Source organism: Peromyscus maniculatus, chromosome 3, assembly GCF_049852395.1.
Source record: "Peromyscus maniculatus bairdii isolate BWxNUB_F1_BW_parent chromosome 3, HU_Pman_BW_mat_3.1, whole genome shotgun sequence".
In the NCBI taxonomy this organism is placed as follows: Eukaryota; Metazoa; Chordata; class Mammalia; order Rodentia; family Cricetidae; genus Peromyscus; species Peromyscus maniculatus.
In genome coordinates, this window is record NC_134854.1 from 108,184,005 (window position 1) to 108,210,452 (window position 26,448).

The window sequence follows — 26,448 nt, forward strand, 5'->3', positions numbered from 1 at the left end:
AAATTTCTTTCATTCTATGTTGGCGTGTCAAATGGTGTTCTCATTATACAGGTCTCATTTAGATCATATTGTTGAGGTTTGGTGGGTACAGCCTCCCTGTCATGTCTAGAAGACGTTGTCTCACAGCAGGTGTTGTGGTCCTCTGGCTCTCAAAAGCTTTCCACTCCCTCCTCCATGACTTCCCCTGAGGCTTCCGTATAGGAGTTGGTTTGGGCACCCCTCTGTCACTTGTTCTCTGCATTTTGACTGATGGTGGATCTCTGAAATAGTCATCATCTGCTACAAAATCTTTGATGGGGGGTGGTGAGAGAGATTACTTAAAACATTAAATGCCATCATAGAATAATACTGTTCTTTAGTTTAAAATATCCTTAGAGGGCCAGGAAGATGCCTCAGTGGGTAAGAACACTTACTCTGGAAGCATGAGAACCTAAGTTCACATCTCCAGTCTCCACTTGAAAAGCCAGGCACAGCTTCATGTGCCTATGACCCCAGTAGTGGAGGGAAGAGACAGGCAGATCTGGAGAGTTCTCTGCCCGGCCAGCCTAGCCTAAAAGTCAGACTTCGGGTTCAGGAGCTCCTGTTTTGAGCCACTAGTGTGAAGACTAAGAGAAAAAGGCATCTGACACCTTGCTCTGGCCTCTGCATATGCATATGTGGGCATGCATGCACCACCCCCAACAAATACAGAAACAAACAAACAAAACACTCCTTTTAAAAGAAGTCCTTAGCCATGCCACTGTTAGGTCAACAGCTCTCCAATATTTTATAGAAAAGATGTATTTTATTTTTTTTTTTAATCACTTTCCAATGTAGCTCTTTGTTCTGAAAGAAACTAAGAAGTTGAGTGGGATTGTTTCCATTCAAACTTCTGCTGTGGCTGGATGCTGGAACAACAGTACTGTCAGGATCCTGTGTTTGGAAGTGTGAATCACCCCTTTCCTGTGGTGCTTGTTGAAAGGCTGAGAATAGTCTGCCCTTTCCCCTCCAGGCTTTGTACACAGATACCTGAAAGGTCAGGAACTCTTAAGGCCTTGGGAAGTGTGGTGCCTCTGAGGAATCACAGCCTTCCTTCCTAAGCATGGAAAATGCCTTGTAGAGTCTAAAAATGCCACAGGAATAATAATAATCTAACAAATTTTGGGCTCTTTGTTTCACTACCAGACTTACTGACTTACCCACCACTGAACAGGGATGAAGGAAATGGGGGAGCTGTCAAGTGGGCGGTAGGTCAGGACTTCCCAGTTCCTGCCCCTGATTCCAGCTGTTGGCCTGTGCCAATTGGTCTTGATGGAAGGGGATGGGGTGTGGCAGAGAAGGTTGGAAGTAGAGTGTATGGTGTAGAGGGATGCTGCCTAGATGCCACCACCCAAGTGTAAGTCACAGGAGATAGCCAGACACCTGCTTTTCCTAGGTTATCTGCTGGTGTGCAGAGCCATGATAGACCCACATTGTGTGGAGAACGTGTTTAGCCAGGGTGAATACTGTTTCAGAGTTACAGTTTCTTTTAAAAATATCGAAACATTTAAATAATTAGTCCAAAAGAAGACATGTGAATAATATGTTAAGAAATTTGAACTATCAGCTATCTACTCGTACTAAAACCAGCTTTCGCCAGATGGTAGCTGACAGGCCCTGAGCCCTTAGAAATGGAGGTGAACATCGATGTGTGTCTGGTGTGTGCTCCTCATATCTGTGACTTGGTTAACAAGAACACTTGTGTTTAAATGAGCAATGTTTCTGCTCCACAGAATGGAGGTTTTTGAGATGAGGCTTACTTTTTGTGCTGGTGGCCAGTACAAATTAAAAAGGCATACTGGGGTGATTAGAATGTCTCCTTGGTGCCGTGTTCCTGCGCCTTGGCGCAGGGACTGTGTTGTGGATCTCCCATTTAAGGTGGGCCTCTCCACAGTTCTCTGCGCTCTGACCAGTTGTAGTTTTCCGTGAAAAGAAGCCCCTTTGATGAGAAGTGAGAGCGGCAGTAGTCTACGGGTACAGAAGATCAGTATCAGACGGCAGTTGTGTATTTTATCCATTTAACAAGATGGCAAGGCCAGCTCTCTAGGGCTTCATTGGCTAACCTGACACTTAATCAGAACTCTCAAAGGGGAGTTGCTTGCTTTCTCCGATTGGTGATAGCATACCCCCATGCAGATTTATGTGGAGACGTGAGCCAGTCGGTCATTCTGCCATATGAAAACTACCTTTATCTGGAGAGAGCTAAGTAAGTATTGCAGTCATTTTTAAGAAATTACAAGGACAGTGTTGTTGGACAGTGACATTTAAGAGCTTTTTGAGTTAGATTATGTAACAGTGAAATAGAGTATCATTATAGCTACAAATTGATATTGTGAAGTCTACAAATTGTTAAAAGTTTCTAAACTAAAAACAAAAAATGGTGTCTTTAGTAGCTTCAAAATAAGAAGTTTGAAGTTTTAAGCTTTTCGTATCATGAAACTTGTATTTTTGTCCTCTTAAACTTTAATTTGTATATATTTTTTTAAAGTTTGCTTTTTTAAAATGATGCCTTTTCTGGATTTCTTTTACAGGAAGTTCCAGAATCATTGTCTTCAATCACATTAGGTGATCCAGATCCAGATACTGTGAAGATGAGTGAACCGAACAACGCAGTTCCAATAGAGGAGCTTGACGAGGTCTCTAGACATAAAACCGTCAGCCAAGCAACAATAGATGAAGAGGGGGAGACAGGGAGTCATTCAGGCGTCCAAAGGAAGTCACCTCCTGAGACATCACAAGGATTCTATCCTGAGTCCAGCTCTGCTCCCTCCAGTCCTGATGCTTCGCACACAGTGGCTGATTCAGTTCTAGGCTGTTCAGAAGGAAGCAAGGTCCGGAGGGCGTCCTGCATGTATGGGGCTAACTGCTACAGGTAAGATGGACCCACAGGTGGCGTTTCAGCCCAGTGCTTCACTACATGCTGCTGCCTTGCAGTCCTGTGCTGTTGTGTTAAGAGCCTAGTAAACCATTGCCCTAAGGTTAGGTGCTTTACCGCGTTTCTACTGGGTTGCACTTTCCCACCGTGCATTCTGGTAAATCCTGCCAGAAGCTTTTAAGATGCAATGGGGAGTTAAATGTTTTATGTGTAGACATGCTGACTAATGCAAGTACCTGGATACTGGGGACTCCAGACTTAAAAACTGAATCACACAGACTTAAATACCTGCTTATTTAATGTCTTAATTTTAAAAAGATACTTTCAGAAATTTATTATACCTGTCTACTAAGATAATTTTAGATTGTGTTTAGGCATTGTATGATATATATATTCACATTTTTCTATAAAATAGAAAATTTTCTACTTTGAAAATTAGAAAATGAAATTTTTATGAATTCACATTTCATGCATTTAAGTTATAATCTTAGTTTTAGACATGGTTTTGTAACAGCCTGTGTTAATTGGTCTGTTTCCACTGTTAGCCATTCCACTTGTCAAGCTGTATCTGTGAAGTGCGTCCTCATGCCATGTGCACAGAGTACGTACACCACATATTCTGTTCATTTCACACTCTCGTTATTGCTCTCTAAAATACATTGTTATTTTTGCATTAGAGTAGCTATATTTTTCAGTTTCACCAGTCCTGAGTTTTAAATTTATATATAATATTGTCTGTGGAATGTCCTTAAGTCTAGAACACAATGTAAAAGTCTACAGCAAAACAAAAACCATCTATTACTTTGGATTTGGAAAGACCCTGTTGTGTCTGCATTAGTTGGTGAGGGCAGCCATAACAAAACACCACAGACTGGCTTGCTTTGGTAACAAAATTCCCCTTCTCTCAATTCTGGACATTAGAAATGCAGCCATAACAAAACACCACAGACTGGCTTCTCTTCTTGCCCTGAAGGTGGTTGTTTTCTCGGTGTCTTTTCTCCGTATGTCACTTCCCTGGTGTCCCTTCCTCACTGAGGACACCAATAATTTTGTGTCAGGGCCCCAGCATTATGACCTCACTTAACCTTAATTATCTCTCTCCTAGGTATATTGGAGATTAGTGCTGTAAAACATAGGAGTTTTGAGGGGACATAATTCAATGAATAGCAGTATTCAATGCTGTCATTTCCTTTTGTTAAAAGGAGTAAATGTGGGCTGGAGAGATGGCTCAGAGGTTAAGAGCACTGCTTGCTCTTCCAAAGGTCCTGAGTTCAATTCCCAGCAACCACATGGTGGCTCACAACCATCTGTAATGAGATCTGGTGCCCTCTTCTGGCCTGAAGGGATATGTGCAGATTGAACACTGTATACATAATAAATAAGTAAATAAATCTTTAAAAAAAGGAGTAAATGTTTTATCAAATAATAATTCATTCACTTATACTTTATAATAACATGTTAGTTTTAATCACTCTTAGCTTTAGGCAGTAACTAACTTTATTAATTTTGAAATAAAGGATGTCTGACCAATGTTTAAATCAAAAAAAATTGTATTTGTAACAAAGAGAAAGAAGTAATTTTATTGAAATGTTTATATTTATAAAGAAAGGGGAAGAATAGCCTGTTGAGTTTGAGATAAACCCACATATCTACACACATACATGTCTATAAAATCATTACAAAAGTCTAGCTTTTCTTCAGCCTCTTGAACCTCTCCCCTCTCCCTTCTCTCAAATGGATAATGTCCCAAGTCTCTATAGTTTCTAAGTTTGCATTCCTCTTTGTTTTGTATTTTAATTTTTAAAAATTAATGTACAAAGTAATGGGTTTTATTATAATATTTTCACATATTTGTTATTACAATTTATTTAATTTATTCTCCTCTGATGTCCTCTATGTTCTTTTTTTGTTTTTGTTTTTTTGAGACAGGGGCTCCCTATATATAGTATAGTTCTGGCTGTCTTGGAACTTGCTATGTAGACCAGGCTGGCCTTGAACTCATAGAGATCCTCCTACCTGTCCTGACTTCCCTCAGTGATGTAGTGTAACCTAACAGTTATGAGTGGAAACAAACCTTTTTCCCCCAAGTTGCTTTTGGTTATGGTGTTTTATCACAGCAATAGAAATCTAATGAAGACAATGGGAAGAGGCACTTGCCACCAAACCTGATGACCTGAGTTGGATCCCTAAAACATGTAGTCCAAGGAGAGAATGAACTCCCACAAGTTGTTCTCTGACCTCCACATGTGTGCCATGGCTTAAACACACACACACACACACACACACACACACACACACACACACACACAAATAAATGCAAAGATTATTTTTTAAAAAGCTATTAAAGTATGTTATTTGTAATATGTGAAAAGGTATATTACAGTTACTTTAAATAAATAAACGTACTTTTCTGATTTTTCACTTTAAATTTCTGCCAGGGTAAAGCCACCACACAAAGAGATGGCTATCAAACTCTAATAATAATTTAAGAGTAGAAAAGAAGCCTGAACCAAAGAGCTTGAAAATTGCTTTTAGAAGACATGATAGTGTACTTTGTGTAGTCAAATGAGTTTAAAGATTAGAAAGGAAACATGGGTCTATCTAGAATATTGGTAATGTTCTTATCTTAGCATAGGATATAGAAATTTACAAAGGCTATGGATGCTTATATTGTTGTATTCCTACATAAACCATATAATGTTTACAAATTGTTTTTGTACACAGGACTTGTCATGTCACACTAGAAATTGATTGTCCCCTGGGAGTCTTTGGATGATTAGATATCACTGCTCTAGAGGCAGTGGGACATGGGAGAATAACGCCAATAAATGAGGTGGATTATAATCTCATGCAATAGCCAACTTTATTCAGAGTCGCAGACAGTTTATAGTCTGAGGGTTAAGAAAGGTTACATGAGTAAAGTTCTCATGAGTTCAAGCTGTACAGGATTACAAGGACAGGCCACACGTGGGAACATGTTTTCCCACACAGGCATATAAAGGACAGTTTAAACATTTAATTGAAATAAGAGCAGCAAGCAATAATGAGTGATCTGAAGTGCACTTACTCCTATCTGCTATACCTGGGGGGAGCAAGGAAATACATTCCAAGAACAATCTGTGTTTTGACGAAACTGAAGTCACAAGACTCTTGTCTTGTTTCCTTGGAGTTCTCTCACAAGCACCCAGAATTCTCTTCACACAGCTTTATTCCTGGACTGTTTTCCAACAACTCTGTCAGGTTGGTCAACAACACGGCATGGGGATGTTCTCAGTGTTTCTATCATCAACACAGGTGTTTGGTTCCCTTCTGGAATAATCGGGTCTTCTTGGTCTCACTCTGTAGCCACTATAAACCCATAACTTCCTGTTATTGTTTTTCTTCTGATGGGATGTTTATCACTCACAGGAAGAATCCTCTCCATTTTCAACATTTCAGCCACCCTGGTGATAGTGATTATGGAGATGTACAAGTCACAGATGAAGGTGTAACTGGTGACAGGCCCGAGTGTCCCTATGGGGCATCTTGTTACAGGTAAGGGAACTGAGCCATGTGGCTGCACTCGTCCCTAAGTGCTTCTGCGCCATGTGAAATCGGGTGACTGGAGCAGCTCTCCATCTTAGCATAGTTTTCATTAAATTTATGGGGAACACAGATTTTCTTTCAGATAATTCTAAATTGTTATCAGTCTTCCAAGTACCTGAAGTTTTTCTGTATTTCTGTCTAAAATATAATCAGCTTAATTTATAAGACATCCCAATACATACTCTATGAAGACTCTGAGATGTGATATGTAAGTCTATTGGGGATGTTATCTCTATTTCTGTCTGATTCCTCAGCTCCCGCTAATCCACCCCTCTTGTCAATGCCCGGAACTCAGTGGCAGCTGAAGAACATGAGAGCCTCCCCTCTGCATGTCCACACTGTCACCCTCCCCTCTGTCAGGCAGAGTAGACCTCTCCATACCACAATCTTTACCAGAATGTCTCCCCAACCAAGCAGCAAGCATATTACATTGACAGAAAGGATTCTTGGTATTTTGAAACCTTGTTTAATGTGTGAATAGACTTGAATTTAACCAGATTACAGAAGAAAGTAATCCCAAACCTAAAGAGCTTTAATGCAGACAGCCATTTTGTTTTTTTAGGAAACTGAGTACATATTACTGACTGAATCTACTGGCCACTGTAAGTTGTTGCACATGGCCTGTTTTTATTGAACATACCAAGGGTACTTAAGTTTCTAGTCTGCAAATGCTCCAAGCTAGTTTCTCTGTTGATTTGATCATGTGTTGTGGTGTTACTCAGATTTTCTACATTCTCACTGATTTTATTCTGTTTTTGTTACTGAGTTCAGTACTCAATAACTTCAGAATTTTTAAAGCTCTTAACTTGTATGTTTGTCTTTTTTCTTTAACCCTGCTAGCATTTTCTGTCTTAAAAAACTTTTTCTCACTGGAAAAGTTATAAAATGGGTAAGTGAGAGCTGTCTGCCTCTTCCACATTGGTGGTTTAGGTACTTTTCACAGCTGCTGTGACTGGGTTATTTTCCCAACTTCTTTTTCTGCATGTTCACTTTTGGTGTGTAGAAAGCTGCTCATTTGATTTTGATTTTATACCCTGCTACTTTGCTGGACCTTCCCACTGTAAGTCTTGTGGTGGAGGTGCAGTAGGGTCTCTTAAAGAGAGGACCATATCACTAACAAAGAGGCTAGTTTGGCTTCTTCCTCTCCTGTTTGTATCCCTTTTATTTCTTTGCCTTTTTGCTCTGAGATTTCACACGTTATAATGAGTAAGAGAGTTGAGAGTGAGCAGCCTTTCTTATTTCTTCAGTTGTCAGAGGCCAGCTCCGACCTGTTGAAGGGTTCTTGCAGGGAGGAGTGTGAGGAATGAAGAAGTATTAGATAGAAATAAATAAAGGCCTAGACAAAGAGAAAGACAGAGAAACAGGATAGCTTCGGGAGGGCCCTGGGTCAATACCCAGCTGCCCCGAGTTTAATCATGATGGGCTTTTTATGCATCAGCAAGGGGAGGAGCTTCCCCCAAGGTCGAAGTATAAAGTACCAACAAGTGTAGACCCTTCAAAACCCCTGGTAACCACACCCTTGGCCAAATCATCCCATTATGCAGCCCTGCTGAGTAAAGCAAGCTCAGACTCTCCGACCTGGAGTAAGGCCTTACTAGGGAGCCTCTGTGGGCCCCACTCAGTCAGCATGATGTTTTCTTGGGGTCACAGCGGACTCAATGCTGAGTGGATTTCATTTAACCAGACATGGATCTTGGAGCCCATGAAGCAATGCAGGTGCTGGGGAAGCTGTCTTCTGGGTCGTGGATCATGTCCCAGTGATGGGGCAGGGCAGGGGAGGGGGACCCCTCATCGGAAGGTTCCTGTTTGAATCTGTGGCTTTTGTAGTCATGGATGCTGTCCTGTTCAGGAACCCTCTAGAAAAATCCATGCTGAACCACACTGGGTGTTGACCTTCAGCATTGGTCAAGCTACCAGGGAAGGAGTTCGAAGAGAGCCCTGTGAAGATAGCCAGGTCGGAGAGGAAATGGAAGTGCTTTCCATCCAGCCATCGAGTAGAGAGACCCAGGGAAGGGAAGATGGGGGAAGAGACCAGATGCAGGAGTGATTGTGGAGCCGCAGTGCTGGCCACTGCACCCCATCTTAGGCCACTGCATCTTCTTCTTCCCTTTGAAAGTTACAGTCCGCTTCACCCTTAGCCAGCAAGCCAGCCACACCAGCCAGCCTAAGCTTTTGGTTCAGTTCCTTCACTTGTTTTTAAATCCCAACGTTTAGGTACTTGGCATTTCTAAACCAGACTTTGAAAGACACTCAAGTAATAAACAACTAAGACCATATTTGACTTTTCAATGATCTTGCTCAACTATTATTAAGGGGGGAAGACCCCTTGGTACCTGAAACAAACATGTTCACAGGAAAAAGGAAAAAAAAAAAAAAAAAAAAAAAACACTTCAAGTTTCAAATGACCCCAGATAATGATAAAATAATAAGTGATCCATGTAGAAAATAATACTTACCAGCTGGGGTTGTAGTTCAGTGGTTAGAGCACTTGTCTGGCATGTTCAAGTCCCTGGGTTTGATTTCCAGCACTTGTGAAGAAAAGAAAAGGAAGGGAGGGAGGGAGAGAGGAGGGAGGAAGTGGACAGAAAGGGAGGGGAAGGGAGGGGAGAGAAGATGAAGGAACATTTGTCAGTAGCCTATTCTTTCATTTTTGTAGGTTTGAAATTTTTTAAATAAAAACTAACAAAACTCCTGAGCTGCCCAGTAATCTTTTTCAGTAATCTTTTTCCTAGATGGAGGAGGGAGATCTTTGGTGTTCATGCCTTTTTATCCGTTCCTTCTTCCCTGATGCTCAGCACTGACAAGAACTGAGTTTACGAGTCAGTCGCCTGCTCCAGCGTGTTCAGTAGGGAAGGTGCCGACGCTTTGCTGTTTGCGGCTCTGGGGGCACATGTCAGGTGTCTTGTTCGTTTTTCTCAGGCTCAAAGTTTCCGCTCCAGCAGAAGGTCAGGTGTAGGTTAATTACCCCGCCGTCTTAGGTAGATCGTTCCCAGCCCCAGCCTGTTGAGTTAGGACTCTAATTAGCTGTACAGTTGCCCTCTTGCACTGTCTAATGCTCACCCCCAGGAGAAGTTGAGGAAAAGGGGCACGAGCATCAAGGACTGCACAGACGCCTGGCCCGGGGCTGGCCTGGGAGGAGTCTGGCTGATGCTGGAACTGTGCCTGGCAGTGCCTCTCCACCCACGAAGCTGCAGTCTCCACCGCGTGTGGGCTCTGTTGTTAGCCCTTCCTCAGACTTGTGAGAACACTGACGCTTAGCCTGTGCGAGGGTGTTTGGGCCAGGATTCTGATCGGTGTTCCTCGTGTTAATCCCTACCCTCCTTTCAATAGTGACATTCCCGTCGATAGAACTGTTACTTTTCTTAAGGGTCAGTAGAAGATGTTTTATGGAGGGAGGTTTGTTTTGGGGGGTGGGGGGGGTGGGCTCAAGACAGGGTTTCTTTGTGTAGTTTTGGTGCCTGTCCTGGAACTCACTCTGTAGACCAAGCTGGCCTCGAACTCACAGAGATCCACCTGGCTTGCCTCCCGGGTGCTGGGATTCACGCTAGGATTAAAGTGTGTGCCACCACCGCCTGGCAGGAGGGAGTTTTTAAAAAAATCAATTTTAAATTGCTCTTGAGTGAGCAGGGAGCTCTACCGTATTTGTTTGTTTGTTTGAAATTTGTGTTGTTCGATATGCTAGTCAAGTTAGCTATAATTTAACTAAATTAACTAAAATCAAATAAAACTCATTACAACTTACATGCAATGACATTGTATTTTTCTAAATCTTATTACTTAACTTGAAGTTATGTTTTTATAATGACTTCCAATTGCCTGGAATAAGGAAAATACTTGGAGCAGATATGAAATATTAGGTAATGCTGAGAACCAGGAAACCACTGTTTATATGAGATGGTTCCATATAATTAGAAATTATTTGTTTTATCTAGTAGTTTCAGAGGCACAGAAGAGGAAAATCATAGTCCTTTAAAGATATAATTTTATTGTGGAACATTTTAACGAAGTGCACAGGTTTTAGCTGATAAAAAAGAACATTTTTACATTGGTGCTGTAATTTGTAAGTGGAAGATTTAGTCACTGATTATTATGAAGCTCCTAAATCCAGTTCATTAAGTTGTCTGCCTTCTCTGTGCTGCGTTTCTCGAGTTCAGAAGTACTAACCTGGCAGGGATGCACACTCAGTCACTCCTGCAGCGAGAAGGCGAACACTGCTGGGCAGAGCGGCACATGCCTGGCCGTCAGGCGGTGATGAAGATGATGATGGAGGCAGAGGAGGGGTGGAAAGGCGGGAAGGAGGGGCAGGGGCAGGGGACAGATCCTTCCATAAGGTGCTGCGTGGCCCTCACTTTATTTCTGGGTTACTGAGCACGCACTTTACCATCCTAGCACTTTTCAGTCTTTGGGGAACCCTGGCCTATTTTTGCCTCCTTTTCTTTTTCAGGAAGAACCCCCAGCACAAGATGGAATACAGACACAGTGCACTTCCAGGTAAGTAACTATACTTCGGTAAACTCAGAAGAAACCTGTGAGTAATTCTCCCATTAAACCAGTTATTTAGAAAATACTGTTGCTTTTGTGAATTATTGTTGCTGATTTGAATTATTTCTCCTAGGTTATTTTTAATGAGTTTTTAGTTCATTTTTTCAAAATGAACTTTCAGAAGCTGAGTATGATAGCTCATAACCTAGAATTCCAACACTTGGGAGGCTGAGGCAGGAGGATTGCCTGAAGTCTAAGGCCAGTTTGGGCAGCATAACAGTTTCCTGTCCAAATAAAGGAAAAAATTGTAAGCTTATATATAGCAAATGCTTTTCCCAGTCATAACCCAGCAGTATATGATGTTCCTGTGTCTTTTAGGCATCTTTTGTTTTTAAGTATGTGAGAACAAAATAGAAACTGGTGTGAGCAGTGATGAAAGCGTACTGACTTCCGTAACAGAAGAGCCCGAGGGCGGCCTGGTTTGCACAGTGCTTATTGTGTTGGCTGGTTATTACGTTCAGCATGTTCCTCATTTCCTTTCATCATTCTGTCGTAGAGGACTGTTCCTTCTCCAGGTATTTCCTCTCAACTAGAGGAATTTTTACACCCTTATTAAGCTGGGACAGTAGAATCAGTGCTGACATCTGAGGAAAGAATGAACAACTTCTGATTCATGATTCTTAGAAGGGCTGAATTTCCCTCCTTGAACTAGCCTAGACCAAATCTTCCCTTTGAGCCAATCACCGTAGCTGGTTATTATTCTGAACCAGAGCGTGAACCTTCTCCAGTACCACTGGGACTGTGGGCATCCTGTTAGAGTGTAAACGTGTAGCTGTCCAGTTGACCATTATTTTACCTGGTTTCGAGCTCTTTAAGAATTTTCCTAGGGGGGAAAAAAAGAATTTTCCTTTCAATAAACCTCAGTTTCTTTGGGTCATGTATATATAGGAAAGACTACGTCAGCAGATAGTGTCTGTGCCCATGAGGAGGGGGAGAAGAGCATGTGCTGTCAGGACTGTGTGTCTATGTGTGTAAACCAGCTTGTGACCAAACCATGAAGATAACTCGCAAGGAGAAAAACCCACCAAGAACCTCTTTGTTGACCGCTCAAGTGTGTTAGTGCTCTAGACATAAACGGACAGCTTTGTCTTGGCTAGCAGGCTCTGGGGCATGACAGAATCTCTTTACTGGGTTGGATTTAATGATTTTCCAGCAATAATGTAATATTTATTTAACTATTTTATTGGCAGATTATGCCAATATATTGTCCCATATAAAGACATTTGTGGGGCTGGAGAGATGGCTCAGAGGTTAAGAGCACTGGCTGGTCTTCCAGAGGTCCTGAGTTCAATTCCCAGCAACCACATGGTGGCTCACCACCATCTATAATGAGATCTGGTGCCCTCTTCTGGTGTGTACGCATACATGCAGCCAGAACACTGAATACATAATAAACAAATAAATAAAATCTTTTAAAAAAAGACATTTGTGTATCTTTACAGAAATAGGAGCTATTTACCTAAAAGCTGTCAATATGCATCATATAGCATAGTTTAAAATGTCTGAATAGTCTTTGAAAAGTTTGTTGGGATTTTTGGAAGTGTTTTCTAAATGAAGAATATAGTTTAGAACTGTGAACTTAAAATATTTTTTGAGATTAATATAATTACAACATTCAACAGTGAATGTTTAAAGAATTTTTTTGTATTGGACAGCCACCTTTTCTTATTAACAACACAAAAGCACACACATTTAGACCGCTGTTTAACTGGGTATCACTGCCCACTGTTTCAGTTACTTGCAGCCAGTATTTGTCTGAAGGCAGCAAATAGAAAAGTCCCGAAATAAGTAACTCATAAGCTTTAACTACTGTTGTTTTATTTATTCCATTTCATTATTGTTGCTATTAGTCTCTTACTGTGCCCAGTGACAAATCAGGCTTTATCATAGGACGTGTGTGTGTGTGTGTGTGTGTGTGTGAGAGAGAGAGAGAGAGAGAGAGAGAGAGAGAGAGAGAGAGAGAGAGAGAGAGAGAGAGAGAGAGAGAACTGGCTTCAAGCTCCCCTGGAGATCTTAGGACAGCTGTAAGAAGGGAGCAACTCTGAACTCTTGGGAATCTCTGTGTGCTGATGTAATCAGAACACCTTTTCCTCCTCTGCAACTTGTGGGTCTGAATACTTTAAATATTAAGTTAAAGGTTAGAGTCTCATAGTTCCTAATTCAGAGATATCTAAGACAGAATTCTGACAGTTGTTTTTCTTATCTCCCAAATGTTTAACGTTTATCATTATCCAGCTCCTAAGCTCATATATGTATTTCTTCACACACTCATTTTTTCACGTGTCATGTGTCTTCTGTGTGAGGAAGGTCACAGGGATATGAGAAGTACCACAAAGCTAAGAGATCTTGAAAGAATCAATAGGACTTGCCCACTGATGTGCCATGGAATGAAGGCCAGCATGAGGGAAAGGAAACAGCCATGGCCTTGGATGGTAGTGCAGGTGATCAGGAGAATGAAGATGGCATTCCACATAGTAGAAGTAAGGAGGAAGAACTAGGTCCATTTTTGTTTCTTTTTTAAAAAAAAATTAAACATATTGCATTTGAGGTGGACACTCCTGACCACATAAGATGATACAGTATAGCATAGTATCAGCATTAAAGCAACCGCTTAAACTCTGGGATTTAGTTTCTCTGTTGTAGCCCTCCTGAAATGCTGGGTCCAGAGTTTTTCTACGTGTTGCTGCTAAAGGGTTGCATTGCTTGTGTATTGTTCTGTTGCCATCGGCTGCGTTTCTTCTGTATCTAGCCAATGTGATGTCTTACCAGCTTTCCACACATTTTCAGAGTGCTAGAGGTTTAGCACAAGACAGTGAATGCACGAGAAATCAGTGCCAGGGAAACTTTGTCGTATTGCCGCTGCCCTACCTTTTGATGGCATGTCAAAGCAGTTATCGCCAACATTCACATATGACTTTCGGAGTTGTTCTTTCAAGCCCCTCACTATGAGGTATGCATCCTTCTAGGCAACTGATGCTATTTCAAGAACTCACAGTGATTACTGAGAGCTGCTGTAAAGTTTCTGAACTTCTGGAGTGGTGTGCACACACTGATATGTTCCCTCGTTCTCCCAAGAAATGGAACCCCAAGATCTAGAAAGAAAGTGATTCAAGAAGAGCAACAGGGCTCACCTGCGATTCAAGCTGCTGCTTAGACGGGAAGGGCTGAGAGGATGAAGGAGGGTGGGCTGTCAGCTGGTGCAGTGGGGTGATGAAGTGCAACAGGAGTTTACAAGTGTGAAAGCCCACTGCCGTCTTGGTACATTAAAAAGAACCAACTAAGCACTCAGGAGGCAGAGACAGGCAGACCTCTTTGAGTTCGAGGCCAGCCTGGTCTACAAAGTGAGTTTCAGGACAGCCAGGGCTGTTGACAGACCCTATCTTGAAAAATCAAAAAAAAAGAAAAAAAAAAAAAAAGGAAGGAAGGAAGGAAGGAAGGAAGGAAGGAAGGAAGGAAGGAAGGAAGGAAGGAAGGAAGGAAGAAAGAAAGAAAGAAAGAAAGAAAGAAAGAAAGAAAGAAAGAAAGAAAAAGTCAGTCTTTAGTTGTAAAATGAAACATTATTAAAAATATTATTATAGCATATAGTAAATTTTCCTTCTCTAGAGGTATTTGTTCCAAATAATATTTATGGGAAAGAAGAAGGAAGATAAAACCTGAAGAATTAAGCTGTTAATCTGCTATGAAGCATGCGTAGCAGCATTGGAATGATTCTCCTTGGAAACTCACCCCGTGGTTTGTGCTAGGCAGGAGCTCTGCCACTGAGCTGTGTCCCCAGCCCCAGAATTGGTCTGCTACTCGTACAATTCTTATTATGTCGTGCTATTCTTACAGCTTCCTCTGCAGAATTAGAGTAATTAGAGAATTAGAGAAGGCCAACATTTTCCTGCAGGCTTAGAGGCCGACATGGCCGCATCCTAATACGGCCTGGTGAACAATGGGAAGTCAAACTTGTAGTTTATTGCTTTTTCTAAAAGGTGTTTCACCATCACGGTAGTGAAGTGTTTTCCATCAGTTGGTAAAAATAAACGGCAGCTTATTTCTGCTTTCTGTCTTCAAGTAGTCAAGCTGCCAGTACATTTTTACAGTTCACACTGTTTCACTGATTTGTAGAGATAGTGAAGATTCCTATTTTGGCTTTAAAATGATTATAGAGTTATGGAGGATCTTTGAAATAATTTAATTACTTTATAGATTTAAAAAATACTTAATTCCATTAGATGAAGTAAAGTTCATCAGAGAATTAGTCCCTACTTTGAGAGATCATTCAGAGTCTGAAAGAGTAAGAACAAAGTTGGGGAGTCTGTTAGGAAACCTTTCCCTACAGCAGTTTGGAGTCCAAGATCAGAGGAAAGGCAGATGGGCCTGGGACAGTCTGGAGAGAATCCAGGCCTGACAGGACCTTCCTAAGCTCCTGCTGCTTGGGGATTGCCCTCTGTCACCGAGGTTTCCAGAGAAAAGGCTTCCCAGTTGGTTCTTAGTTTCCAAGCATCTACTCACAAGTGACACGTACTGCCACCACTTGACCTTTGGCTGAGTTAGTGGGGATGGGAGAGTAATCCTATCAGCAAGGGGCAGGACATAGCATAGCTGGGGTGAAGGTCTGGACAGCATGGTCTTACTAGGGACCATTGCTTTGACTCTCACAGGCCAGGCTAGTCACAGGATCTCACACTGTGGAGAGTTAGAATAATAAGAAACAAATAATCACTTCTGTACCTGTTCTAAAACTTAAAGTAGTAGGCTATATAGTAATTAGTTCTTGCTGCAGGGAGACATTTTACTATGGACATCCCTCACCCCAGCTTGAGTAGTGACTGATGTGTTGTTTGCAATGTTCTGCTTTTCAGTCAGAGTGGCTCTAGATGAAGATAGTGATGATGTTGGGCAGCCCAGTGAGAAGGACCCAAATGACAGCTTTGCCGAGGATGATGAGGACGAGGAAGAAGGATATGAGCCGACAGATGAGGATTCAGACTGGCAGCCAGGAGAGGATGATGAGGAGAAGGAAGATGTGGAAGAGCTTTTGAAAGAAGCAAAAAGGTTTATGAAGAGGAAAAAGTAACTTTCTACAATAATATAAAACTCAGATTTGCTTTTTCTTTATGGGAAACTTCCAGAAACTGAGTAGTTGTAATTACTTGTAATAGTTCTCTGCACTTGAAACATTGAAACACCAGCCATCAGTGAAATTGGTGGACTTTATCTGATTGCCTGTTTGGGTGCCTGTTTAATTCATCTGTCAGTGGAAGCAGGTCATGGGGTTAGGCAGGGACTGATATTTTTCATACACTTTTCATACTGCCAATAAAAGCCATAGGTTGTACACACCTTTGACCTTTGTAGTGTACTATGCAAGCTTATCCAGGCGACTGCAGAGCAGTGGGAGGCATAGCCCTCCACTGCTGTTTAGAGTCCCTCCCGAAGCTCGACTTGAACAAAATCACAGCCATGCAGTGTCTGGTATTTTTCTAATTCATTAGATGTGGCTTGTGATTTCATTCATGCTTTTGTCCTTTGAATCCGTAGCTTTGTGATTCATTCACTGCTTTTGTCCTTTGAATCCTGGGGAAATTATGAACCAACCGATGCTGGAAATGATCCTGTTATCCCATAGGGAAGCGATGCTCACCTTGCAGGGAAATGCTTTCTGCACATCCCACAACTTCAGCTGTTCTCACATCATGCCCCTTCTTGACTACCTCACTTGCACTGTGTAGCTTCACACTTAGGCTGCAGAAAGGCTTCTAGCCATAGTTTTCTCAGAGAGTCTCCTCAGCTTGGCTGAGAGGGGAAAGTTCCCTGCCATGGTTAGGGTTCTGGCCTCTGAAGAAGCCCCTGCTCCAAGTTAATGAGGTACATCTCCTCACTCCTGCCCTTGAACCAAGCTCTCAGTAACTCTTCATTTTAGGCAGCTTAGTTTCTAGGAGCTCAGTTTCCACTGTGAGCAGAGTCTGCACACAGAGCCGGGGTGTATCAACCATGAAGCAGCAAGCTGGAAGCACCGTGCCATGCTTTAAGAGGAAATAAAATGTGCGTCTTAGAAGAACAGAAGGTGTTGAGTATGGTTTCTTAGTATATATGAGTCTCTCCATGTAATTGTACAATGTTAAATTTTACTTAAACTAAAGGACAAAATAAACATTTCTCTATACTCTTATTAGTTACTTTGATTTATTTGCAAACTTGTTTTTCCCTTCTGCCTTAGGTTCTCTAGAAGACCACAACTGATAGGAATATGCTGTAGGGGGATTTATAAGATTGGCTGACATGGTGAGGGCTGGGTAGTCCACATGGCTGCCTTTGCCCTGGAGAGGCAGAGGACCAGAAGCTGCCCAGTACATGCGGCTGGGTGAAGTCCTCAGCAGCCCCGTTCCAGCGCTGGTAGCCTAGAGGATTCCAGAGAGCTGCTGATCCTTGTTGCACTTTAGAAGGCCAAAGAATGGAGATCAGAGTGTTGATAAAGGATGGGCTGCAGCAGAGGGGGAGTGGGTTGACATGCTCACAACAGGAAGTGAAGATGGGTGACAGAAGCCGCATTCCTTGCCCCATAGCCTTAGATCTGTACCTTTGGGTGGCAGCCGCCTGGAGCGGGAATGGCGGAGAGGGGAGGGGTGAGGATGGGGACTCTGGGAGATACCTTCACAGACCTTCCCAGAGACACATGCCTTAACTAATCCTAGGTCCAATCAAGTTGACCAACCAAGATTAACACTCATACCTTCTGTTATCTCTATTCTTGAGGGCCTTGGATATAGCCTTATTTTTGTCTCCATACCATGGGTACTGGATTATAGACATGTACCATCACACTTGATTTATGCAGTGCTGGGAGTTGAATCCTGGGTCCTATGCAAATACCCTATAAGCTGAGCCACATCCCCAGCTCAAAAGCAATATTGCTTGCTTATCTGTCTGTCTGCCTGCCTGTCTGTTTATTTTGAGACAGAGTCTTTCTGTGTAACCCTGGCTGTCCTGGAACTCATTATGTAGACCAGGTTGGCCTTGAACTCACAGAGATGGTCCTGCCTCTGCCTCCGAATGTATCATCACGCCCAGCTTAAAAACCTGTTTTTAAAAAGTAATTGTCTTAGCCAGGCCATGGTGGTACATTCCTTTAATCACAGCACTTAGGAGGCAAAGGCAGGTAGATCTCTGAGTTCAAGGCCAGCCTTGTCTTCAAAGGGAGTTTTGGGACAGCTAGGGCTATTACATAGAGAAACCTTGTCTTGAAAAACCAAAAGAAAAGAAAGAAAAAAAAAAAGATTATCCTAAACATCAGTTGAGAACCAATGCTGTCCAACGCAGTGTTCAGTGAATTTAAACTTGTCCCAGCCTTGATCATAGAGTTATTTCCTGTGTCTCACTTAGGTTTAATTTTTGCAGCAAATGTGTTTAGTTGATCTTTTGAGAGGAGGAGGGTTTTCTAGGACCTAGGGAAGCTGGAGACAAGAATATGGGGGATACTTGGTTATTTAGTACATTGTCATTTGGTTCCAGATGGCTTTCTTTATACAAGACTTTTTGTAAAGATGGTAGTGATTGCAAATATTCATTGTAACAGAAACATAGCAACTGTGAGCATAGAATGGTAATGCAAAGCTAAGAACAAATGGATGGTACCTTTCTTTACATTAATCTGCAGAGTTCAGTTTGCACAGTGAAGGGGAACCACACACCCACAAGCTGCATCCAGCCCTTCCTTATGGTGTTCTCCTTGTTGGTTAGGAGTCTCGTTGGGGAGGGAATCTTTCTGCTAGTCCTCCCAACCTGTACAGTTCCACCTCTAAACACGAGAAAGAGAAGTGGTAATAATTGTGGTGGTTGACGTTAACATTTGCCGTCCTGATGTAATTACATAATACATATTATCTTACTTCATTAGTGCTGAGTTGTGTTCTAGACCTTGCCTTTGTCTTACACTAGCAGTACAGCGAGAACACAGCGGTGTTTGTGATGTGTGCACAAGCTTCTTGGGATACTGTGGTGATATTGTGTTCCCCAAAATACTGTGCACCCTAATAAACTTATCTGGGGTCAGAGAACAGAACAGCCACTAGATACAGAGGCCAGAAAATGGTGGCACACACACCTTTAATCCTATCACTTGGGAGGCAGAGATCCATCCGGATCTCTATGAGTTTAAAGCCACACTGGAAACCGCCACGCATGGTGACTCATGCCTTTAATCCCAGGAAGTGATGGCAGAAAGGTATATAAGGCATGAAAACCAGGAACTAGGTTGGTTAAGCTTTTCGGCTTTTGAGCAGCAGTTCAGCTGAGATCTATTTGGATGAGGACTCAGAGGCTTCCAGTCTGAGGAAACAGGATCAGCTGAGGAACTGTCGAGGTGAGGAAGCTGTGGCTTGTTCTGCTTCTCTGATCTTCCAGCATTCACCCCAATACCCAGCTCCAGGTTTGTTTTTATTAACAAGACCTTTTAAGATTCGTGCTACAGGATACTTGTTCACTTCCTCAGGAATTAGTCTAAATGCCTAATGCCTTCATGAGCCACCCAGTATCAGTATCTCTGCATCCACCACCTGACACTCCTGATCCCCTCCTCACACTCAGCTTTTCTGTAACGCGACTTCTTTCCACAGTGTGTAATTTAGGTTTTCTTTTCTCCTTTAGGATGTAAGCTCCATCAGGACAGAGGTTTTTGTGTGGTGATATTTTATTTGTACTGAAATGTTATTTTAATTTTATGTTAATAAATAAAGTTGCCCTGGGGTCAGAGCTATTAGAGCCATAGTAAGAGCGTGGTGGTTAGAAGAACTAGGTAGATTTCTGTGTGTTCAGGGATACAGCCAGTATTGGAGACATACACCTTTAAGACCTGGAGGGCGGTACTTACAGGCAGTGATGAGGCAGTCATGTGGTTGGGTTTACAACCAATGAGAAGGCAGAACAGAAAGATTATTTAAACAGGGACACAGGAAGTACCTCCCTCTCTCGGGGAAGCTAGGAGCACTGCAGGAGGTAAGATTTTATCTCTGAGCTCTGACCTCTCGGCTTTCTCTTTTACATTGGCTCTGTGTTTCTTATTTTAAAAAGACGATTGGTTACATCTACATCTGGCGCCCAACGTGACAAGAATCCATTAAAAACTGCTTGGGGCCGGCTCCCTAGCCGGAGCAGCCGGCTCCCTAGCCCCGGCCCAGGTCTGCTTGGGCTCAGGCTGGACTGTGAGCTGCTTGCTTAAAGCCAGTGCTACAAACAGCTCAGGCCTGCCCTGCTAAACAGGGCCCCTGCCTGTAAAGCCAAGCCTTGACTCGGCTCAAGAGGGAACAAGTGGCTGGCTTTAAGCTTTAGCCGGCTTCCCCTTCGCTTTCACTTTCACTTTCGCTTTCGCTTTCGCTTTCTCTCTTGCTTTCTCTCTGTCTCTCTGTTTCTCTCTCTCTCTCTCTCTCTCTGGATTCACACCTAGGACACTAGGTGGCTCTTTTGAAATTCGCTCGGATTTCTACTGTTCTACGCAGATTTGGTAAGTCATAAAGGAAACTATTTAAAAGACAAATTTTTTCCACATTAAAAAAAATGGGTTTTCTGTGTACATTGGAAGAAAATTGGGTTTTTGAAATTTTAGGCAGTCTGACAATGGAACAACTATATGAAAAGATGAGTATTATGGGAATTATGCAGTTTATCACCATGCTTATTCTCATTTTACTATTTAAAAAGATAGTCGATTTAAGTGCCAGGATAACAGCTTTAGAAAAACCTGTTAATTTTAACAGTGAAGTTGGTTCAAGTTCGGATCATAAGGTTACAGAAAGAAAGCCTGTTTTCACACAGTCATCCTTAATTTATCCTGTAACCGTACAGCAGATGCCTGATCAAATGGCTACACAAAATATCTGGGCTCCAATTGAACTGATGGATTTTAAAAGGTTTAAGGAGGCAATAGTATCTTATGGCATGCATTCCCCATATGTAAAGCAAATGTTAAACTCTTGGTCAACATATAATAGGATTATACCACAGGACTGGCGGGACCTTGCACAAGCTGTTCTGGAACCCAGCCAGAGAATTCAATTTCTAACGTGGTTTAAGGAGGAAGCTAGAAACGTAGAAACACAATGGAGGGATAAAGGAATACAAGTTTGTCAGGATCAGCTTATTGGAGAAGGCCAATATGCTTCAATACAAACACAATGTTTATATGATGTTCAAACCATAATTTTATGTCGAATGGCAGCCTTGAATGCATGGGACAGAGTTGATGAACCAGGAAAAAAACCTGAGTCATTCACAAAGGTTATGCAAGGCCCAAAAGAATCTTTCACAGATTTTTTAGAAAGACTGGCTTCAGCAGTAAACAGAATGGTCTCAGGATCAGAAGCTAGTAAGGCAATAATTGAAGCTTTGGCATTTGAGAATGCGAATGCAGCATGCAAAAGAATAATCAGGCCGTTAAGGGCAAGATCTGCACCTTTGGAAGATTGGATTAGAGAAACAATTAATGTTGAGGCTGATGAGCATGATGATACGTGGGTAGGAGAAGTAATTTCAAAAGGTTTGAGGAGTGTTAGATGTTTTGGGTGTGGAAAGCAAGGACATTTTAAAAGGGACTGTAAACAGGTCATTCCTAGAAGCAATGTTTCTTCAAGGAACAATGGCAACAGAATACCCCTTCCTTCTGGAGTATGCAGAAGGTGTGGTAAGGGAAAACACTGGACCAACGAATGTAGATCAACAAAGGACAGACAGGGTAATCCTTTGCCTCAGTTTTCGGGAAACTCCCGGAGGGGCCTCATGCAGGCCCCCATAGCAAAACCAGTTCAAACCTTTCCTGCAGCTGTAGAGGAAATCCCTGCTCTGAGCGATTAAATAACCAAATGACTATTGGAATAAATCATGCTGGTCAGGATGATGAAAAAGAGAGAATAGAAAATTCAGGAGAAAACATAAAGAAAAATTTTTGGCAAACTTCTATTAATGAACAGAGACCAAAATTAACGATAAAAATAAATGGTGTTTTGTTGTCTGGTCTGGTAGACACAGGTGCGGACATTACCATAATTGCACCAGAATTTTGGCATCCAGCTTGGCCTCTTCAAGAGGTAAACGTTCAACTGTTAGGAATTGGGACATTATCTGGAGTGAAACAGTGCAAGATGGCTGGAATGTATAGGTCCAGAAGGACAGAGAGGAAAATTAAAACCATATGTCGCTAACATAGCTATGAACCTGTGGGGTCGAGACTTGTTGCAACAATGGAATACTCAGATTAAAATCCCTCCAGTCTCAGAAACAAATCATAAACTAGCACATGTTTCTGAGAGAAATATTAGAAGGCATTATTTTGAGTGGTCACCAGCCATCCATATTATACAAGAACAGGGCACAACAACTGATAATCTTCCAAAAATACCAACAGCTCTACCTTTAAAATGGTTAACAGACAAGCCTGTATGGGTTCAGCAATGGCCTTTAACAACAGAGAAACTCCAGGCTTTAGAAGAGCTGGTAGAAGAACAGTTAAATGCTCAGCATATTGAACAGTCATCCAGCCCTTGGAATTCTCCTGTATTTGTTATTAAAAAGAAATCTGGTAAATGGAGAATGGTAACAGACCTTAGAGCAATTAACAAAGTAATTCAGCCGATGGGCTCTCTACAATCTGGAATTCCTTTGCCTACTCTGTTACCAAAAGGATGGCCTCTCATAGTTATTGATTTAAAAGACTGTTTCTTTTCAATACCCTTACAAGAAAAAGACAAAGAAAGATTTGCTTTCACAGTGCCTACTTATAATAATTCTCAACCGGTTAAAAGATTTCAATGGAGGGTCCTCCCACAAGGAATGTTAAATAGCCCAACTCTGTGCCAATATTTTGTACAACAGCCATTGGAAGTGATACGTAAAAAATTTCCTAAATCTATAATTTATCATTATATGGATGATATATTACTAGCTGACTCAAATGCAGAAACTTTAGAAAGAATGTTTGAAGAAGTAAAGAAAATTTTGCCTTGCTGGGGATTACAAATTGCTCCTGAAAAAATACAAAGAGGGCATTCTATTAATTATTTAGGATATAAAATAGAGCTACAAAAAATTAGACCCCAAAAGGTGCAAATTAGGAGAGATAGACTACAGACTCTTAATGACTTTCAAAGATTATTTGGAGATATTTCTCATCTACGAACTATTGTTGGGGTAAAAAATGATGAACTGACTAATTTGTTCAAAACCTTAGAAGGTGACAAGGACTTAAATAGTCCAAGAGAATTATCACCTGAAGCTGAGAAAGAATTGGCCTTGGTAGAAAAGAAAGTACATGAAGGGCACGTGGATCGTATTGATCCAAAGCTGGATTGCATTTTGGTTATTTTACCTTCTAGGCATTCCCCTACTGGAATATTAATGCAGAGGGAAGATATTATATTGGAATGGATATTTTTACCAAATAAACCAAATAAAAAATTAAAAACTTATGGGGAAAAAATCTCTGACTTGATTTGGAAAGGAAAATTGAGACTTCGTCAATTAGCAGGAATAGACCCAGCAGAAATTGTCGTACCTTTAACTAAGGAGGACATTGAAAAATTATGGACAGAAAGTGAACCTTGGCAAAGAGCTTGCAGTAATTTTTTGGGAGAAATTAACAGCAAATATCCCAAAAGCAACAGAATTGATTTTATAAAGAGAGCTGATTGGATCTTGCCTCGAATTGTACGGCAAAAACCCATATCTGGAGTTTGTACATTTTATACAGATGCCAACAAACAAGGAAAGGCAGGTTACAAATCAGAAAATTTAAGTAAAGTGGTACAAAGTCCTTATAATTCAGTGCAAAAATCAGAATTGTATGCTATTCTGTTGGTATTAATGGATTTTTCAGAACCTCTCAACATAGTAACTGACTCTCAGTATGCTGAAAGAGTGGTATTACATATTTTGACTGCAGAATTTATCCCTGATGCTTCAGAATTAACTTCACTATTTATTCAATTACAAGATACAATCAGGAAAAGGAGTCATCCTTTATATATAACTCACATCCGATCTCATACTGGTCTGCCAGGCCCTCTAGCACAAGGCAATGATGAGATTGATAAATTATTGATAGGAAATGTGCTGGAGGCCTCAGAATTTCATAAAAAACATCATGTCAATAGTAAAGGTTTAAAAAAGGATTTTCCCATAACCTGGCAACAAGCCAAAGAAATAGTAAAGAAATGTCCTACTTGTTCCTTCTATAATCAAACACCATTACCAGCAGGATGTAACCCAAAGGGTACTCAGAGGAATGAAATCTGGCAGATGGACGTGTTTCACTTTGCAGAATTTGGAAAATTGAAATATGTACACCACACCATTGATACTTATTCAGGATTTCAATGGGCAACTGCTTTGAGTTCTGAAAAAGCTGATTCTGTAATCACTCATTTGCTAGAAGTTATGGCCATCATGGGTATACCTGCACAAATTAAAACTGACAATGCTCCATCATATGTCTCTGTTAAAATGAAACAGTTTTTTGCTTATTACAATATAAAGCATATTACAGGTATACCACATAATCCTACAGGTCAAGCAGTTATAGAAAGGTCAAACAGAACTCTAAAGGATATGCTAAATAAACAGAAAGGAGTAACAAAAACCCCCAGAAATAGACTGCATAATGCTCTATTAACTTTGAATTTTCTGAATGCCAATGAGAAAGGAACAACAGCTGCAGAGAGACATTGGGTAATAGAAAAAACTACAGAATTAAATCAGCCTATATACTTTAAGGATGTGCTGACCTCAGAATGGAAACCAGGGTATGTATTACGTTGGGGACGAGGTTTTGCTTTTGTTTCTACAGGAGAAGATAAGCTGTGGGTACCATCAAAATTGATAAAGGTTCGATTTGAACAAGAGAAACCTCTTAATTAGAGGAGGTGATAGTTCATCAATCAGCATGAACATCCAATTTAAACTAACTTGTACCTGTAACACATGTCTTTTCATTTAATCAGATAATAACTTGCCAAAAAGGAACATCCCCAAAATTAATCTTGGGGGAAGGTTTTTGTTTTTGTCTTTTAGGAGAATGAAGGTTAAGGAATCTGAAGGACACAAGACAAATGAGACAACTGAAGAAAAGGGACAAATCATCTATCCCAGGAAACAGAGTATATGGGAGTATATGGCATATGGGTATATATTATCTAAAAAAATTTTATGTCTTCTTAAATGTTTGTTTCTGCTTTTCTCTAAAGATTTAACACTATTCGTTTTCTAATAGTCCCAGTTCAATTAAAATTTAAAGCTGACTTTGGAGTTGGAGAATGGCTCTCTCCTTCTTTAAACTCAAGCATGTTGTTAAAAGGAAAATGCAAACTCCCTGTATCAGGCCAGAAAGAGCCATTTTCTGCTATGGGACAGGACAAAAGCCAAATTAATTAAGGGACTATTCTATTACTAATCTCAACTCTTTGATTCTATTCTGATTCTTTAAACTTTTCTTAAAGTATAAATTTTATATCAAAATTTACAAGATTAATATATATATACATTTTAAACTTTGTTAAGATATGAATGGTCATATAGAGTACTATCTAATTCTAGAAAAAAGGCTTCAATTAGCTGCATATATATGTCTTTGTGTTCGAGTCTCTTATCAGTTTTCTGCAGGAAATCATGGCCAGGCCTAACATCAACTGAAGTCTCCAGGAAGAAAATGGGGCCCCACAACAACAACAACAATTCCACGTGGACAATAATAATATCACTAAGCTGACAAACATCATCTACAGATCAGCTTTGAACTACAAGGTGCTCAGAGCAATTTTGAGATGACTAGCTGAGATGATCCAGTCTCAAAGACTACTTGAATAAGGACTTGAGATAAACCCTGAACTTTGGCTTTATACATAGACTGGATAATAATGAAGGATATAGTTATCTTTCCTAGAATTTGACAATTAACCTAAAAAATTTTCTTTCAGGATAAAGATAACTTCGCCCATACCCAGCAGGAAGCAATTTTAAGAATATGACACCCACATTGCCAAAGAGGTGGTGTGGGGCGGGTTCTTTTTGGTTCTTTTTAATGGGTTTTGGGTCTGGGATAATTTTCATTGTTTAGGGGGGTTGGTTACAAGTTGTTGTCAAGGGTTAGGAAAAAGGCTAAGCAAAGGAGATTAGATTTAAGGTTCTTGTTAAAAAAAAAAAGAAAGAAAGAAAGAAAAGAAAAGAAAAAGACAATTACTAGTTTTAAATACTTTACATTATTACCAACTATTAGGATATAAAGAAATGAAAGTTAGTAGTTAGACATTACAATAGAAATTGTAGTCATATTAGATATGTTTTAAAAATTGAGCAGATGTATTTTAGACAGGTCATCTTCAAACCCTTCAGAGATCTACAGAATATGGCATTTAAAATGTTTTAATAACTTAGAAATTTTTCTTTTTTGAGACATGTCGGCT

General features: G+C 40.9%; 1 protein-coding gene across 2 annotated transcripts in view; it reads left to right on the forward strand.

Moving 5' to 3' along the window:
* The window catches only part of Aplf (aprataxin and PNKP like factor), a 48,646-nt gene extending 31,469 nt beyond the window's left edge, over positions 1 to 17,177 (forward strand). For both annotated transcript variants that reach the window (XM_016003053.3, XM_042273573.2), the window contains 4 exons: positions 2,550 to 2,890; positions 6,302 to 6,427; positions 10,923 to 10,969; positions 15,868 to 17,177. In XM_016003053.3, coding sequence (XP_015858539.1) covers positions 2,550 to 2,890; positions 6,302 to 6,427; positions 10,923 to 10,969; positions 15,868 to 16,082 — 729 coding nt within the window. In that variant the 3' untranslated portion in view covers positions 16,083 to 17,177. The remainder of the gene's footprint in view (positions 1 to 2,549; positions 2,891 to 6,301; positions 6,428 to 10,922; positions 10,970 to 15,867) is intronic.
* The last annotated feature ends 9,271 nt before the right edge of the window (positions 17,178 to 26,448 follow it).